Here is a 16,727-nt window from a genome sequence, read left to right on the forward strand (position 1 = left end):
CTGTTTGCAAAAACCTTTATTGCAAATTTCCTAACGAATGTATCAATTCTCAACAGTTTCATTTATAGGTTTCCCCCATTACAAAACAGTAGATCAAGATGGTTTGTTCATTCCAACAGAAAAAAAGATTATACACAAATGTTTGTGGTCCACGGCAAGCAAATGCAAACTTTATCAGAACAGGTTCTGGCTTTCATGTTGAACAATCTTTTCTGTAGGTAAAGCCTGTATAACTGATGTTGTGCATGCCAATTGTACGGCGACCGCTACGGATAATGCCGTGTGTCAACAGCAGAGCTGGAGCCAGCAGGAAAATCAAAGAAATCCACTGTGAAGCCATCAGCGCCACTCCCTCTTTACATGCATTACTCATGCATTATAGTGGCACCATCAGACAATTATTTGGTGTCAGTTCAGGGTCTGATAGCAATGTATTGGGACTAGTATTGGTTTACTAGGGGGTGCCACTGGGGCAATAACTTTCAGCCAGAGGGCATTGGCACTGCACCAATCTCCTGCTGCATGACAGTTCCCTCACAGGGACACGAACCAAACCCGGTTAAATTACACCAGAAATCTCTGTTTCTCCTTTATACAGCCCAACTGTTGTCAGGATAAATCTTTAACCAAACCTGTAATGAACTTGCCACTAATCTTTCTATTATGTAATCTGTCAGTTACCAATTTAGATGGGGTGGGGGGGGGGAAGAGAGAAAAAACAAGAGTAAAAATTTAAAAAAATCTTAAATGTAATCTTCCAGCATTGGTGTCATACTTGGCCCAGAACCATTGCAGGGCAAAAGTAATAATAAAAAACCTAAGAGTTTTTTTTTCCATGTACAACTTAACTGAATTTTATTTGGTTATAAACCATCTGCTACCCAATGTGGGAATTCTGACATTAAGTCTCATTCACAAAACAAAATTTTCTTTAAAAAGTCAGTCATACACTGTAAAGCAATGTTATATTCACCAATTTTGAGGAATTAAAGCAATAGATTTAAATTATCTCTCAGAAGACTGTAAATAGATAAGGCAGTAGTTAACACTCCTAGAATTTTCACCAAGGAATACACTAGCACATTAATGGTGGCTGATGACTGAGGAATGACATTCTGTGAAGGTACTGTATCTTCATAACCAATTTGGGATCACAGGGCAAGAGCCTGGAAGAGAGCTCATCTGTGCCCACACCCAGTTCATTACAGTCTGCTGTAAAAAAAGGAAAGGGAAACAGGGACCAGGATTACTTAATTCGCAGCAGTTTTCTCACTGGTCTCTTTCTTCTCACTGGTCTCTTTCTTCTCACTGGTCTCTTTCTTCTCACTGGTCTCTTTCTTCTCACTGGTCTCTTTCTTCTCACTGGTCTCTTTCTTCTCACATTCTTCCTCTTTGGTGGATCCTTTCTTCTCCTCCTTTACAGACAATTCCTCCAGCTTTTCAGCAACCTTATCTGGATTTTCATCATCATCATCATCTAAGAGGAAACAGATATTGAAAATGGTAATTTTTATAATAATCATGATTCCTCTACGACTTCACAGCAAATTGACAAGGCCAATCATTCTTTTTTTAATGTGACGCTTCCATTTAAATGCAAACTTTTCAACATTGTCAGTGATTATTCCAACTGCACAATCACTATTTGCGGCTGTTTAAATATGCTGTGCCAGAATTTAAAAGTTATTTTACCCTTTAGTTTCATCTTCTCTTTGCATTCTTCAAACTTCACCTTAAACTTCTGTGCATCTAACAAGTTAAAAACAGTGAAGTTATTTATAAACATCAGAAACTTTTGAAATGCATTCAGTAAGTGATCAATTTAATATTCAGCATACAACATGAACATCACAAGTATAAAGACTCATCCAAGTGCAACATTTCACTATTCGGAGTAAACTTTCTGGAAACGTAAGTCACTCCAGTACCTTGTTTTAAAAAAAAAACAGATTTCTATTGGCCCAACATTTAATTCAGACAATATCTAAATTTAACCCATGGATGTTGTCAAGGGTTGGAATGATTGTGGTAGCATAATCATCTTTTAAAGTAATTCATTTTCTCCTGCAACAATGCACTCATGATCGAAGACCAAGTCTGTTTTATAGGCTGGAGGTACAGGAATAAGTGAAACGAGACAAGTCAAAGCAATACACTCTGCGTTAAAATATCATTATGAATCTCAAGTCAAGTCAAGTTTATTTGTCATACACATACACGATGTGCAGTGAAATGAAAGTGGCAATGTCTGCGGATTGTGCACAAAAAAGAATTAGTTACAACATATAAATAAAGTTAATAAAGTTACTATAGTGTAGACAAAATTTAGTCTCTGGAGTTGTAAAAGTTGACAGTCCTGATGACCTGTGGAAAGAAACTCCGTCTCATCCTCTCCGTTTTCACAGCGTGACAGCGGAGGCGTTTGCCTGACCGTAGCATCTGGAACAGTCCGTTACTGGGGTGGCGGGGGTCCCTCATAATCTTACTTGCTCTGGATCTGCACCTCCTGATGTATAGGTCCTGCAGGGGGACGAGTGTAGTTCCCATGGTGCGTTCTGCCGAACGCACTACTCTCTGCAGGGCCATCCTGTCCTGGGCAGAGCTGTTCCCAAACCAGATTGTAATGTTGCCGGACAGGATGCTCTCTACAGCCCCAGAGTAGAAGCAATGAAGGATCCTCAGAGACACTCTGAATTTCCTCAGCTGCCCAAGGTGGTAAAGGCGCTGCTTTGCCTTACCCACCAGTGCGGCAATGTGCGTTGCCCATGTCAGATCCTCTGTGATGCGGACTCCCAAGTATTTAAAACTGCTCAGCCTATCCACAGTAGACCCATTTATCTCCAGTGGCATGTACGTCCTTGGATGTTTAGCCCTTCTAAAGTCCACAATCAGCTCCTTAGTTTTAGTGACATTCAAGGAGGCTATTGTCCTGACACCAGAGTGCCAAATCAGCCACCTCCTCCCGGTAGGCCTTCTCATCGTTGTCGGAGATCCGGCCCACCACCACAGTGTCATCAGCAAACTTGATGATCGAGTTTGAGCTGAACCTGGCCCCACAATCCTGGCTCCTGAAAGGACAATCTCCAGAACTATGAGAAATTATCCAGAAAAATTGACTATTCTATCACGCTCTGATGCCAACAGTGGATGAATTGTCTTTTGAGCTGTCAGTTTGTGTCATAGTGAAACTGATCACAGTATATACATATATTCAGGAAGTGGGTGTGATCCAGGTTCTAGAAGCCCTGGGTTTTTGGATACAGGCATACTGACAAAACGGCTACGATCAGATAGGTGTGAAAAGATGTGGGTGCCCAATGGATTTGCCACTTATCGTGTAAATGTGGAGTTGATTAGACTTGAGAGTTAGTTTTCTTATGTTTCTACGACTTGCCACCCGCTCAGTTCATCTTTATATTTGCAACATGTGGGTAAACACAGATTTCTGCCCAACATTCAGCAGATCAGATACTAAAATCAGCAACTTTAAAATTGCCATTAATGCAAATTATGCCCTTTTTCAGACTCCTTAAAACGGTAGAGCTTGCCTCCGTGATACCCACACTTTATTTTCATCCAAAGTTTATTACGAGTCAATTATAGATTATGGCATTGGAATCACATTGATCAAATCAACCAGAATAGATTCCCTCCCACGAGGGAATTAGTGAACAGTTATGCCTTTATGACAATCCAACCCACTGTTTTTGTTTTTCAATGTAAACCGAAAATTGTCCAGATTTATTAACATCAATATTACAACCAAACACTGCAACCTGAACTCACTGGGCTGGAAAACGCTCCTCCAAAACTTTTAAGAGGCAACTGTACAAAATTTATTTTTAATTGTAATGCCTTACATTTCAAGCTTCATTGAAAAATAACATGCCTTTAATCAGTAAACCAGTTGTGTTTTTAGAAAATAGGTGCAGGAAGAGGCCATTCATTGTGATCATGGCTGATCATCCACAATCAGTAACCCACAAGTGGATAACCTCACATTTATCTACATTATACTGCATCTGCCAACTCACTCAACCTGTCCAAGTCACCATGCAACCTCCTAGCATCCTCATTGCAGCTCACACTGCCACCCAGCTTTGTGTCATCTGCAAATTTGCTAGTGTTACTTTTAATCTCATCATCTAAATCATTAATATATATTGTAAATAGTTGCGGCCCCAGCACCGAGCCCTGCGGCACCCCACTCGCCACTGCGTGCCATTCTGACAAGGTCCCGTTTAGTCCAACTCTTTGTTTCCTGTCTGCCAACCAATTCTCTATCCATGTCAATCCAATGCATTGTTTTTGTTTTTCAATGCAAGCTCAAAAGTGTAAATGGCAACAATGCATCAGCTCAATCGACTCACCCACCACATCCATGGAAGAGTACGGTTTTCATATTGTCCTCATTAATTGCCTCAGTAGAAGCAAGTCATCTTCGATCCTGATGTTCTAACCAAGAATGGTCTACTAAAATAGCCTAAACAAGGGTATTTGGGAGGTCTGTAGATAGGCACATGGATATGCAGGGAATAGAGGGGCAGGAATCACATGCAGACAGTGGAGATTAGTTGGCGTGCTCAGCAGGGACAGCGTGGACCAAAGGGCCTGTTCCTGGTCTGTACTACATTCAAGAAAGAACTCAGCACCCAGAGATTTACAAAAATATAATAATAATAATAATAATAATAATGCATTACATTTGTATAGCGCTTTTCTAAAAACTCAAAGACGCTTTACAGGGTTTACTAAAACATAGAAATAAATAAATAAATAAATAAACGAACAGAAAAGGAAAAACAAGGAGAGGTGGCGGTCAGTGGTTGAAGGCAGTGTTGAACAGGTGAGACTTCAGTGATGTTTTGAATGTGGTGAGTGAGGAGGAGTCTCTGATGGTATATGACAAACTAAACACAAAAACCTACAGGTGAAGCCTAACACTTCAGGAATATATTTGTTCAGATGCAAAGTTACATCACGACACCAGAAGTGCCAAACACTTCTTCCCCTTCCCATACTGACCTTTCTGTCCTAGGTTTCCTCCGTTGTCAGAGTGAGGCTAAATGCAAATTGGGGAACAGCATTCGCTGGGGCAGCTTACAACCCAGTGGTATGAAGATTGATTTCTCCAACTTCAAATAACCCATGGATTCCCTCCCCCACCCAAGTCACACCAGCTTCAAAGTCACCTAGAGTCTCATGATCTACTTGTTCTCACCTAGCGAACAGCTAACAATGGCCCGTTTCCTTTTTTTTTGCATCTTTCATTCATTTGTTCTATTTCTCTCGTTTCCCTTTCTCCTGACTCCAATTCTGAAGAAGGGCTTCGACCCGAAACGTCACCTATTCTTTTCTCTAGAGATGCTGTATGACCCGCTGATTTACTCCAGCTTTTTGTGTCAATCTTCGGTTTAAACCGGAATCTGTGGTTCCTTCCTACACCTGAGTGGATAGTTATGTTCCAGTCACTGTTGTTTTAAAAAAAATGTTGATCCTCCTTACCCCCACGCCCTCCCTCAACAATTAGTCTATTTTTAAGGATCTGGGCAACACTAAACTGCAGTATCTCTCACTCATCTCAAACTGCTTTTGAATTGAGCTGCTCTGCATGGAATTTCAGGGGGTCAGAACCAATCCTATATATCTGGGGCCACATAAAGCCAAATCACGTGAGCGGCCAGAGGCATAGCATTGTGGTATCATTATCAATGACTGGACATTAAAATTCTCAATATTAACTGAATTTAAATTCCACTGCTCACTGACAAATCAAACACAGATCTTGGACATTGTCTATTGACATGTAGGATTTATCAAGCCAAACTTGAGTTATCCAGAAGATAAGACACAAAATGTTGGAGTAACTCAGCAGGTCAGGCAGCATCTCTGGAGAAAAGGAATAGGTGATGATTCAGGACGAGACCCTGCTTCAGACTAAGTGTCAGGGGAAAGGGAAACTAGAGGTAGGAAAAGGTACAGAATAGCCGGCACTACTATTCTCCTCTGCAAAATACCTTAAAATACTATGGCATGTTAATCTTTGTAGTATATAATTTCAGTTTTGTTATGTTCAAGATCAAAAATGTGTATATAGAGACATTTATTTTCAGTCTAATACTTACTTTCTTTGTTCAGGAATCGGATCGCCAACAGCTCAGGTTTGGGTTCTTCATCTGCAAAATCAGCAGGTGCATTCCACACCCATGCCCGGTCACTACCCACATTAGGCCGTAGCTCCATGGAAGGTGTAACTAGAAATAAAATTAGTGCTCATGAATAAAAAAACCCAAATTTTCTTATTGTAAAAAAAGTTTCATTTTGGTAGTTGTCTGAATTAGCTGCACATTTCTATTTTTTTGTAAAATGGAAAGAATAAAAACAGGCTTCACTTTGGTCCAAAATAGTTCCTCAATTTTAGACAGCCAATATTTTCAAAAGACTAGAAAAATATCAAACTAATTTTAAATAATGCTTTCTTAATTCTCTGGCCATTGCTTCATTCCACCAGAGATTGTGTCTTTATTGGCTCAATTCTATGCCTATTGTTTGTACATGAACCGGAAAAACCTCTATCACGTGTTGAACAGCAAGGCCAGTATAACCCAATGACATTTGTTCTTTGACAGCCATAAGATGCTTTTAAGTGAAGCCAACAACAGAAATCTTAGCTAAACAAGGAACCTGATCTAGCCCATTTCCTCACATTGCTCGGCATGAAACTTCATTTGCCATTGTCTACCCATTCTCCCATCTGTAATCAATTCTTATCCTCTTTGCAGTTCACTGCATAAATTTTTATATATTATCTCAAGTTCATTAACTGCACGTTGAACCATTGGTTGAAGTCATTAATGTGGGGGGAAAAATGGAAGAGGGGAAACCAGGTAGAGTGCTTGCATCTATTTCTGATTCCCAGAGTACAGATTTCACCATCAATGTCATCTCTATTTTTCAGACTTCCATCTAGTTCTGAACAGCATATTTTCATACCAATTACCATGGCAAATAAACGGAAGCAGCACCTCAGATTCACAATATATATTATTCAAAACAGAACAATTCCAGTCACAAATAGATTTCTTGAACATTCAGAGATTTGCCCAGGAGGCAATAGTAGCACTTAAAAAATAAATATTAATTCCCAAGTCTAACATAGTGTACAACTGTCAACAGCAAAGCTACATTTGGAATTTGAGTGACGTGACCTACGATAATGGTTTGCACAGATTTTGAGAGTTTTATCTCTCCTCATCAGAAGGCGAATTGTTCCCCTTTCCTTGTGTTTCAACAACTTCACATCTCCAGTTCCTCGTTCTTTCCATTCAGGAGGGTCATTCTCAGAGGCATATCTAAAGAGTTTTGCACGCCTGTTGAAATAAAAACAAAGTTAAGCCGTTTAAATCCTACCACCAGACTTTTCTAAACACTTAGTAGACATCATTTACTTTTTTGAGGAAAAGGTAGATCATTAAATTATCTCTCCAGATGGATCGGAAAAGAGCAAAAGTTGTTCAATGAAGAGTTTGGTGAGTTTGGCGAACAAGGATAGAAGATTCCCACAATTCAAAGATTGCCCTTGGTCAGTGTTAATACACTGTGAAAAAGAGGGCACGCAAGCTTTGGTCAGTTTAATGCAATTCATTTGAATGTTTGGAATACAAGGTGCTCCAATCTGTTGGTTACTCAGAATTCTAATTTTAATGTAAAAATGTTTAACTAAGGTAAAACCTGCCCGTCTTTCCCCCACAGACGCCTTTCAATTTTAATAAGTTTAAATAATCTTCAAAAACGTTTGATCTTGATTTTTTTATGGGGTACCCATGACTCAAATAGAAGTAGAGTTGCTTCATATTCAAATTACTATGGATTTAAGACATTTCAGAGAAATCTGTGCTCAAATTACAGAATTTTCCACGAAATGTCATTGTCAAAGGTTCAAAGGGCATTTATTATCATGTGTAACAAATTAAGGTGGTGAAACTCGATTTACCATAGTCATACTAAAAAAAGCAACAAGACACACAACTACATAAAAGTTAACATAAACATCCACCACAGCAGATTCCCAACATTCCTCACTGTGATGGAAGGCAATAAAGTCTAATCTTCTTTCCTCTTTATTCTCCCACGGTCGGGACAGTCGAACCATCTGCAGTCGGGGCGATCGAAGCTCCCGCACCCAGCGATCGAAGCCCCCACGTCGGGGCCCTAAACTCTCATTACACTATTTGACAAAGAGAAGGGTGGACCCTGGTATCATGGTTGATATTACTCCAGACACTAACACCACACAAAAAAGTCAACACTTTAATGCTCGTGGGGGAATGTTGGGCAAAACCTTGTCGTTGAATGGTCTAAATTACAACACTCACCATTCTTCTAATGCAAGATAGACACAAAATTGGTTGTAAAGTACTTTGGAATATCCTGAACCATTGAGAGCTACTAAAGAATTGGAAATCCAGCTATTTTAACTAATGGCTGTCTGGAATAAAGATGAGACCTGAACCAAAACAGTAATTCAGGAATGTTATAATGTATTTCAAGGAGGAAATGGGCAACTTGAAAGCAAGCATTAAGAACAGGAGTGAAAGGAGGTGCCATAGTTTACAGGTGCAAGGATATTCTTGCTATGGAGGGCGTGCAGCGTAGGTTCACTAGGTTAATTCCCGGAATGGCGGGACTGTCGTATGTTGAAAGGCTGGAGCGATTGGGCTTGTATACACTGGAATTTAGAAGGATGAGGGGGGATCTTATTGAAACATATAAGATAATTAGGGGATTGGACACATTAGAGGCAGGAAACATGTTCCCAATGTTGGGGGAGTCCAGAACAAGGGGCCACAGTTTAAGAATAAGGGGTAGGCCATTTAGAACGGAGATGAGGAAGAACTTTTTCAGTCAGAGAGTGGTGAAGGTGTGGAATTCTCTGCCTCAGAAGGCAGTGGAGGCCAGTTCGTTGGATGCTTTCAAGAGAGAGCTGGATAGAGCTCTTAAGGATAGCGGAGTGAGGGGGTATGGGGAGAAGGCAGGAACGGGGTACTGATTGAGAGTGATCAGCCATGATCGCATTGAATGGCGGTGCTGGCTCGAAGGGCTGAATGGCCTACTCCTGCACCTATTGTCTATTGCAGTGACACAAGCAGCCAACTGGAAGCTGTCCTCACACATTACAATTGGTAACTGCATATCATGTTCAGTCCCCATTTATTCTACACCAGAAAAATGCAGTTAATATTTTGCCAGTACTAAAGTACTCATTTGAAAATCACAGCAATCAGATAGAGTACAAATGATTGATCAAAACTTTTATCAAGGCTGCAAAAGATTTTAAGAATGGTGAAATTGAAAGAAATCTTTGAAAAATAGTAACAACATTTACAGAAGCAGTTCAGAAATTTTGAGATAGTCAAGGACTTCTTCATGACCGTTATTTCAGCACTTTTAGTAATCTGCAAGGAACTGTGTTTACACGACAATAGTATTTTACTGACCAAAATAAAAACTTGAGCACTCAATGGCTTTAATAGGTGCAGGCTAAAACAATTTACTTATTTGATAAATCCTATGATAAAAAGATCAGCCTATTATTCATTTCATTATTATGGGATTTTTGCTATCTACACATTGGCTTCTCAGGTTTCAAAACAAAAGGATTAATGACTATATTTCAAAAGTTGTCACAATGAACTGGAATAGGGCAGCTCCAACTTTATCAATCCAGTATCGCCGGGACACCGGTGCGACATATAAGAATTGCTCGGCTCTTTAGATCAAGATCTGATGTTCCAGACACTTGGAAGTTGCAAGATGGGAGTGAGAACGGTATCGCCAAGTGTGCATTTCCAGGAGAGGATATATTGTATTAATGTTGTGGTATGATTTGATGGATAACTTGCCGAACAAGCATCTCAATGTATCTCTGTTCATGTGGCAATAAAGAAACCATCGAACAATTTAGACAATAGGTGCAGGAGTAGGCCAGTCGGCCCTTCGAGCCAGCACCACCATTCAATGTGATCATGGCAATTTAAAGTATTTTAAGGCACTACACTGTGTGATCAAAGTCTACATAATTAGAAGTTACTTATTTCCCAATATTACTTTTAAACAGATCAGAATTAGAGATTCAAAATGAAAAGCATGGCCGAGGAAAACAGGAAGCCAATGCTGGAGATCTCAAGATAACACATAAAGAAGGGGCCAGAATAAGAAGAAAGTGAATCTACTTTCTTGGATAAACTCCAGACTGAAAGTGCAAGATGCTGATCAAACAGAAATGGGAGAGTTACAAAACCATCTGTCACAGAGCATTAGTCTTCAACCTATGAAATTAGTATCAGTTTATCAAACACCTACCCATTCAAATCATATCGAGCTAGTTGTCGGCACAATGTAGACTTACAGTACGTCATATATTAATTACTTACATCCTGAAAAGTTCTTCTTCATCCTCTTCCAATGTTTTTACCTCTTGCTCAGGAAGAGAGACTATTGGCTCAAAGTGAGGATCGTGGTTGGTATCTTCATTCACATTTTCTGAAGTGGTATCATGGTCTCCTGCTTCCTGGAGTAGACAAACCAGATAAGTGAAACAGTGATCCCTTTAAGTCTAAATAGAAAATACTGAAAACATTATTTCCGTTTCTTTACATGGAAGCTGCCAAACTTGTTGAATATTTCCAGCAGGCTCTATTTTTATTTCAGAATTACAAGCGTTTTTATTTTCATTCCATTATATTAATCTTACCTTATGTAATAGCTATTGTAATAATTTGTTGATTAAAGAAACATTTCTACGTATTATTTATGGAGCAGCTTCTTACAACGATCTGGAGAACATACTAAAGTTGAACTTCCAACTTAGCTACATGTCAATATTTTGGAAAATTTGTAATTCTGATGTTGCTCTAATCTGCAAGTGTAATGTGTGGACAAGAACATAATGATTTCCAGTCAGTTTACTGCATAAAGTATTTCCCAAAACAATTTCGCCCACCTGTCGTCATCATTATACAGTTAGTTTTTATCTTCAACTCCAATCACTCAGTTGTCGATCTCCTACCAGTTGCATTTCATGAAATCTTCCATAATCTCCTTAAACCGCAAAGGTTAGCTTCTAATTTCTCAGGATTTGGTTGCAAAACCCAGTCGGTGTAACGATCTATTTGTAATTGCTTACATCAGCCTTTTCATTATTTGTGCATGTGAACAATTCAGGTAGTTTGCAAAGTTCCAATTATTAAAGTTATTTCTTGAAAGCCAGGTTGCATATCATTAAACCAAGATGAAAACATCATACTGACTACCTCCAAAGCATGAGCAATAAGGTCTTGCCCCATTCAGAAATGCTGACTGGTCACTGTAGGATTATAATGCAAACAATCTAGATGAGCGACTAGAGCTCAAACTGAACGAGGGGAACAAAAAGGCACAGAGAATGCCAGCTACTCTCTAATGGCATACAATCTCTGAATGCTTTATAACAACCAAGATTTAAAAGTATTTTTTAACCGGCGGAGTGTAGACAAGCAAAATAGGCACAAATTGCAGGAGTAACTCAGCAGGGGCAGGCAGCATCTCTGGAGGGAAGGAATGGGTGACATTTCAGGTCTGAATCAGGTGAGAAGGGTCTGAATGCAAAATGTCACCCATTCCTTCTCTCCAGTGATGCTGCCCCTCGCTGAGTTACTCCAGTATTTTGTGTCTATCTTCGGTTTAAACCAGCATCTGCAGTTCCTTCCTATACACAAGCAAAATGCTTGTGTCCAGGGGAATGGAAGCTTTAAATGTGAAAACAAGTGTTCTTAAAATTTTAAAGAGACCATTATCTGCTGCTGGAAACACCATCAAGCAATTGCTAAAAGTAAAGAACGAACATGCAAATGCTCCCAGATATGATGAAATTCACAGAAAATTATTAACCAGAATACATTTCCACACCTCATGAATAAATGAGGATGCAGTTCTTTTTATCTCTTCTGGATATGTGCACTGGGAGGCAGACAACCTCCATTCATTTCTGGTACATAAAGCAAAAAGTAAGAATTCACTTGAGTACTTGGAAATAAAGACAGGAACATAACAGTCCAACAGGAAGTCGGCATGTGCACCCTTGAACCTGTTCCCCCATTAAGACTGAACTGCACAGCTTTGTCCCATCTCCCTTAATATCTTTGCTGAACAAAAGTTCAAATTTAAAATAAACAAATTGTATTTATTGGTGTTTGTCAAGGGATTTCAAACTTTTATCACAACCTGCTTTCACGGGTATTTTCTAACTTCACTCTTAAGTTCTAGTTTTTCCCTCACCATACCTTCTTGATCTAAACATAAGTATTAGTTAATTTTATCCTCAGACTCTATTAAAATCCAGAAATTCTGCATACACTAAATGTAATCCTTAAAAGTTGTTAAATATTGAGCGTTATAAAGAACATATTCATGGACGAATAGAAATTAATATTACAATAATTTTGGAATTAAATTCAAGAGGACAAGAACCCCAAGCCTGCGCCTTCGTCCTGGAACAAATGAGGAGACTGTGCCAACATACCATTAAAAAGTTAACAGTCCTACCAACAATTCTTAAGAGAAAAACTTGCATAGGGAGAAAGTACAGCATTATATACTTCTATACCAAGAACGATTTGGAAAAAAAAGTAAATGTGAAAATGGCTCACTAATAGCTGGGAAAATCAACAACTCCCTAAAATAAAACGTTGATGTCAACTGTGAAAATGGAAAGAGAATAGACTTTTTCCCTCTAGATTCCAGCAAAATGCTGGAGGGATTTGGAGGGTTAGGTGGCATGTGGCATCCATTCCCTCCATGGATGTTGTCCTAGTTCCTGCAAAACTTTCGTTTTAAGAAAAAAAATCCACAAATTCATTTAAGAACTGGCAAGAGAAATTCACCTGCCACAGAAAACAAAACTACCTTGTGAACTTACAAAAAGATCTCCTGTACTTATTTTAAAGGGAGATTTAATGAGAGGAACACGTAAAAAAAAGGCTGTGTAATCTCGTGGGAAGATTTCGAGACTGATCTGTGATTTTCAAATAAATTTTAATAAATGTTTGAAGGTAGAAGCACATTTTTCCATCGAGGATACAAGTCCAGTAGACGTTACCTCATCTTTTAGACTAGCTGGGGAGAGAGAAAAAACACTATACCTTATAAATATTCTCTGTCGCATAGTATTCGGTCCCCATTAATTCAACAAATGCGGGGAAAGAAAAAAAAGCCCTTTTAAATATAAAAACACACGAAGAAAACCAATTATATGGCTTGTAACTGATTCACATTCAGTTTAGGCCAGTGCTGGACCAAGCCAGGGATGGATGTTACTGCAGAGAGACAAGGTTTCAAGAAAAAAAAATTAAACTTACAAAGCAAATAAAATGTTTAAACCGCATTGCGCAAATAAAGGATTTACGGATAGCGGTTTTCTATGAATCGTGGCCGTCAATACGAATGACAGAGGCCTCTCCATCTCCAATAAATAAGCAGCCCGGCATAATGGTGACTTTGGTACACTTTAAAATTAACCGTCGGTTGTCAAACATACATAGGAAATATCAACTTGGACGTCAAGCAGAGATGTTAAGCTTCAAGTGCGTGTGAATACTTACTCTCTCGTCTGCCATTTTAAGGGAGGATGGGATTAGATTACGGATGACAAACAATAAAAGCTTGTCCAGCTCTTTTACTTTCGCGCTTGATTTTGCTCCCACTTCACCCCGGTCCAATATGGCCTCCCTAGCAACCGGGGGGCGGCCTCCAGAACTCTCCAGCACCTCCTCTTAACGCCGCGCAATCAGCTCACATCCTTTGTTTTATTATAAAACTGCTTCGTATTATCATTCGGGCGGAGTATATTAAATATAAACTTAGCATTTTTGTAAATGCGTTACCTCAGCCATCGCTCCAGCCCGATCCCACAATGCCCCGGCGTTGTCTTCACAAAATGGCGGCGCCCGGAAGGCGGATCGTGGTCTGAGACAGTCAATTAATGTCACAAACTGTGAGTAGGCCCGCAAGCTTCATCTAAATCGTGTATGTATGTCGTCTGATGAATATTGATGGGCTGCTGCCTGACCCATTGAGTTACCCAAGCATATAGACAAAATGCTGGAGTGGCTCAGCGGGACAGGCAGCATCTCTGGAGAGAAGCACTGCTTGTCCCGCTACGTTACTCCAGCATTTTGAGTCTATCTTCGGTGTAAACCAGCCTCTACAGTTCCTTCCCACATGATTTACCCTAGTACTTTGTGTCACATCTATCCGTGTTCTCCAGAGATGCTGCCTGACCTGACCAAAACCTTTTCACTGTACCTCGGTACACGTGATAATAATCTAAACATAGAATCAGAAAAAGAGGTGCAGGAGTAGGCCATTCGGCCCTTTGAGCCAGCACCACGATTCAATATGATCATGGCTGATCATCTAACTCTCTCTTGAAAACATCCAGTGAATTGCCCTCCACACTGCCTTCTCCACTGCCGGGCACTTTCCCCTGCAACCGCAGGAGATGCAACACCTGTCCCTTTACCTCCCCCCTCAACTCCATCCAAGGACCCAAACAGTCTTTCCAGGTGAGACAAAGATTCACCTGCACCTCCTCCAACCTCATCTATTGTATCCGCTGCTCTAGATGTCAACTTCTGTACATCAGCGATTCCAAACGCAGGCTCGGCGATCGTTTCGCTCTACACCTTTGCTCAGTCCGCCTTAACCAACCTGATCTCTCGGTGGCTGAGCACTTCAACTCCCACTCCCAGTCTGACCTTTCTGTCATGGGCCTCCTCCAGTGCCATTGTGAGGCCCACCGGAAATTGGAGGAACAGCACCTCATATTTCGCTTGGGCAGCTTGCAGCCCAGCGGTATGAACATTGACTTCTACAACTTTAGATAGTTCCTCTGTCCCTCTCTTCCCCTTAAATGATAACTTCAGTTGTTTAAGTTTTAAACTACTAAAAATAATCGCTGGCACATTATTTTTAATGGTAGCAATCATTATAGGCCAGTGAGTCTCACATCATCATTGAAGAGGATGCTTAGAGATAGTATAAGAAAATAATTGCAGATGCTGGTACAAATCGAAGATATTTAGGTTATGTATGTAGGTATGTAGGTTAATTTGACTGGGTAAATGTAAAAAATTGTCCCTAGTGTGTGTAGGATAGTGTTAATGTGCAGGGATCGCTGGGCGGCGCGGACTTGGTGGGCCGAAAAGGCCTGTTTCCGCGCTGTATATATATGATATGATATTTATTCACAAAATGCTGGAGTAACTCAGCAGGTCAGGCAGCATCTTGGGAGAGAAGGAATGTGTGACGTTTCGGGTCGAGACCCTTCTTCAGACTGATGTCAGGGGAAGGGACGGGCCAAAGAAAGGATGTAGATGGAGACAGGACGACAGTGGAAGAACTGGGAAGGTGCCTCAGATAGCTCCCCTGTCCCTCTCATTCCCCTCCCCCTTCCCAGTTCTCCCTTGAGTCCTTGAGTTTACCTAACACCATTTCCTGACTAATGTGGATTCCCTTCAGTTCCTCCCTCCTACTAGATCCTCGGTCCCCTAGTATTACTGGGAGATTATTTGTGTCTTCCTTAGTGAAAACAGAACCAAAGTACTTGTTTAACTGGTCTGCCATTTCTTTGTTTCCCATTATAAATTCAAACTGAACTGACCCCCTCTTGAGTTACTCCAACACTTATTTGCACCCTTTTCTGTAATATTGATGGTACTTTCAATTCTTAAATTCCGTTGCAGCAATCTATAAATTGACACCTGTTTGTCCCAGTCGCAGTCCTCCTAATTCCTCTAAAAATATAATATTGCCTTCAGATTTCTTATCAGAAATAGTGCACAGTGTTGTTAGAGCAGTCTTAATATCCAATCCTGTTTTTAAAATGGTATTGTTCTCCTGACCTTAACCATGTATTTATTGTTGTTCTTGCAACAATCCATCCCATTGCATTTAATGCCTGTAGTGTTCATTTTGGTTAATGTAAATGTATAGGACGACATTCCCAAAGGCAATTCTGGTGGCTCCATTACAGGAAGAATGTGGAGGCTTTGGAAAGGGTGCAGAGAGGGTTTATCAGAATGGTGTATGAAGGAACTGCAGATGCTGGTTTAAACCAAAGGTAGACACAAAATGCAGTGGGACAAGCAGCATCTCTGGAGAGAATGAATGGGTGACGTTTCGGGTCGAGACCCTTCAGATTCAGATTCAGACCAGAATGGTGCCTGCAAGAGGGGTATTAGCTACAGGAAGAGTTGGACAGTCTTGGATTGTTTTCTCTGGGATGTGGAGGTTGAGAGGAGACCTGATAAAAGTATAGAAAATTATGAGAGGCATAGATAGGGTAGACAGTCAGAACCTATTTCCACAGGATCGATATATCAAATCCTAGAAACAAGGGGTTTATGGTGAGGATTTGTATGGGACAAGTTTTGTACACAGAGGGTGCTGAGTGCCTGGACCGCACTGCTGGGATTGGTGGTGGAAGCAGATACACTAGTGGCATTTAAGAGACATTTGGATAGGCACATAGCTATTCAGAAAATGGAGGGATATGGATCACATGCAGGCAGGTAGGTCCTGGCATTAAGTTTGTCCAGGCATTGTGGGCCGAAAGGCCTGATCCTGTGCTCTATGCACCTATATTCTTAACATACCTCGGGTGTTAAGAGAAATGAGAACTTGCGTTGATT

General features: G+C 40.3%; 2 protein-coding genes across 3 annotated transcripts in view; one reads left to right on the top strand and one right to left on the bottom strand.

Annotated features, from left to right (window-relative positions):
• On the bottom strand, positions 1–14,032 carry ranbp1 (RAN binding protein 1). Of its 2 annotated transcripts, none has more exons than XM_078421212.1 (6): positions 13,920–14,032; positions 10,434–10,570; positions 7,213–7,370; positions 6,126–6,254; positions 1,693–1,749; positions 1–1,477 (listed from the first exon to the last, which is right to left on the bottom strand). In XM_078421212.1, the coding sequence occupies exons 1-6, from the start codon at positions 13,926–13,928 to the stop codon at positions 1,251–1,253; spliced, it is 717 nt and encodes a 238-aa protein (XP_078277338.1). In that variant the 5' UTR covers positions 13,929–14,032; the 3' UTR covers positions 1–1,250. The 2 variants fall into 2 exon arrangements, with proteins under 2 accessions (XP_078277338.1, XP_078277337.1); XM_078421211.1 differs by lacking the exon at positions 13,920–14,032 and adding an exon at positions 13,638–13,831.
• trmt2a (tRNA methyltransferase 2A) overlaps positions 13,936–16,727 on the top strand; it is an 18,282-nt gene continuing 15,490 nt past the window's right edge. The window contains exon 1 of the mRNA XM_078421210.1: positions 13,936–14,029. Within this exon, the coding sequence (XP_078277336.1) occupies positions 14,018–14,029 (12 nt within the window). The 5' untranslated portion in view covers positions 13,936–14,017. The remainder of the gene's footprint in view (positions 14,030–16,727) is intronic.

This window comes from Rhinoraja longicauda, chromosome 25 (assembly GCF_053455715.1).
Source record: "Rhinoraja longicauda isolate Sanriku21f chromosome 25, sRhiLon1.1, whole genome shotgun sequence".
NCBI lineage: Eukaryota > Metazoa > Chordata > Chondrichthyes > Rajiformes > Arhynchobatidae > Rhinoraja > Rhinoraja longicauda.

What these genes read in the sequence shown, in the direction of transcription:
- ranbp1 (XM_078421211.1), bottom strand. An exon ending in GAAGAAGAACTTTTCAGGAT is followed by an intron (nt 7,371 to 10,433) that starts GTAAGTAATTAA and finishes TTATTTCAACAG; the next exon opens with GCGTGCAAAACTCTTTAGAT. An exon ending in CCGATTCCTGAACAAAGAAA is followed by an intron (nt 1,750 to 6,125) that starts GTAAGTATTAGA and finishes TTAACTTGTTAG; the next exon opens with ATGCACAGAAGTTTAAGGTG.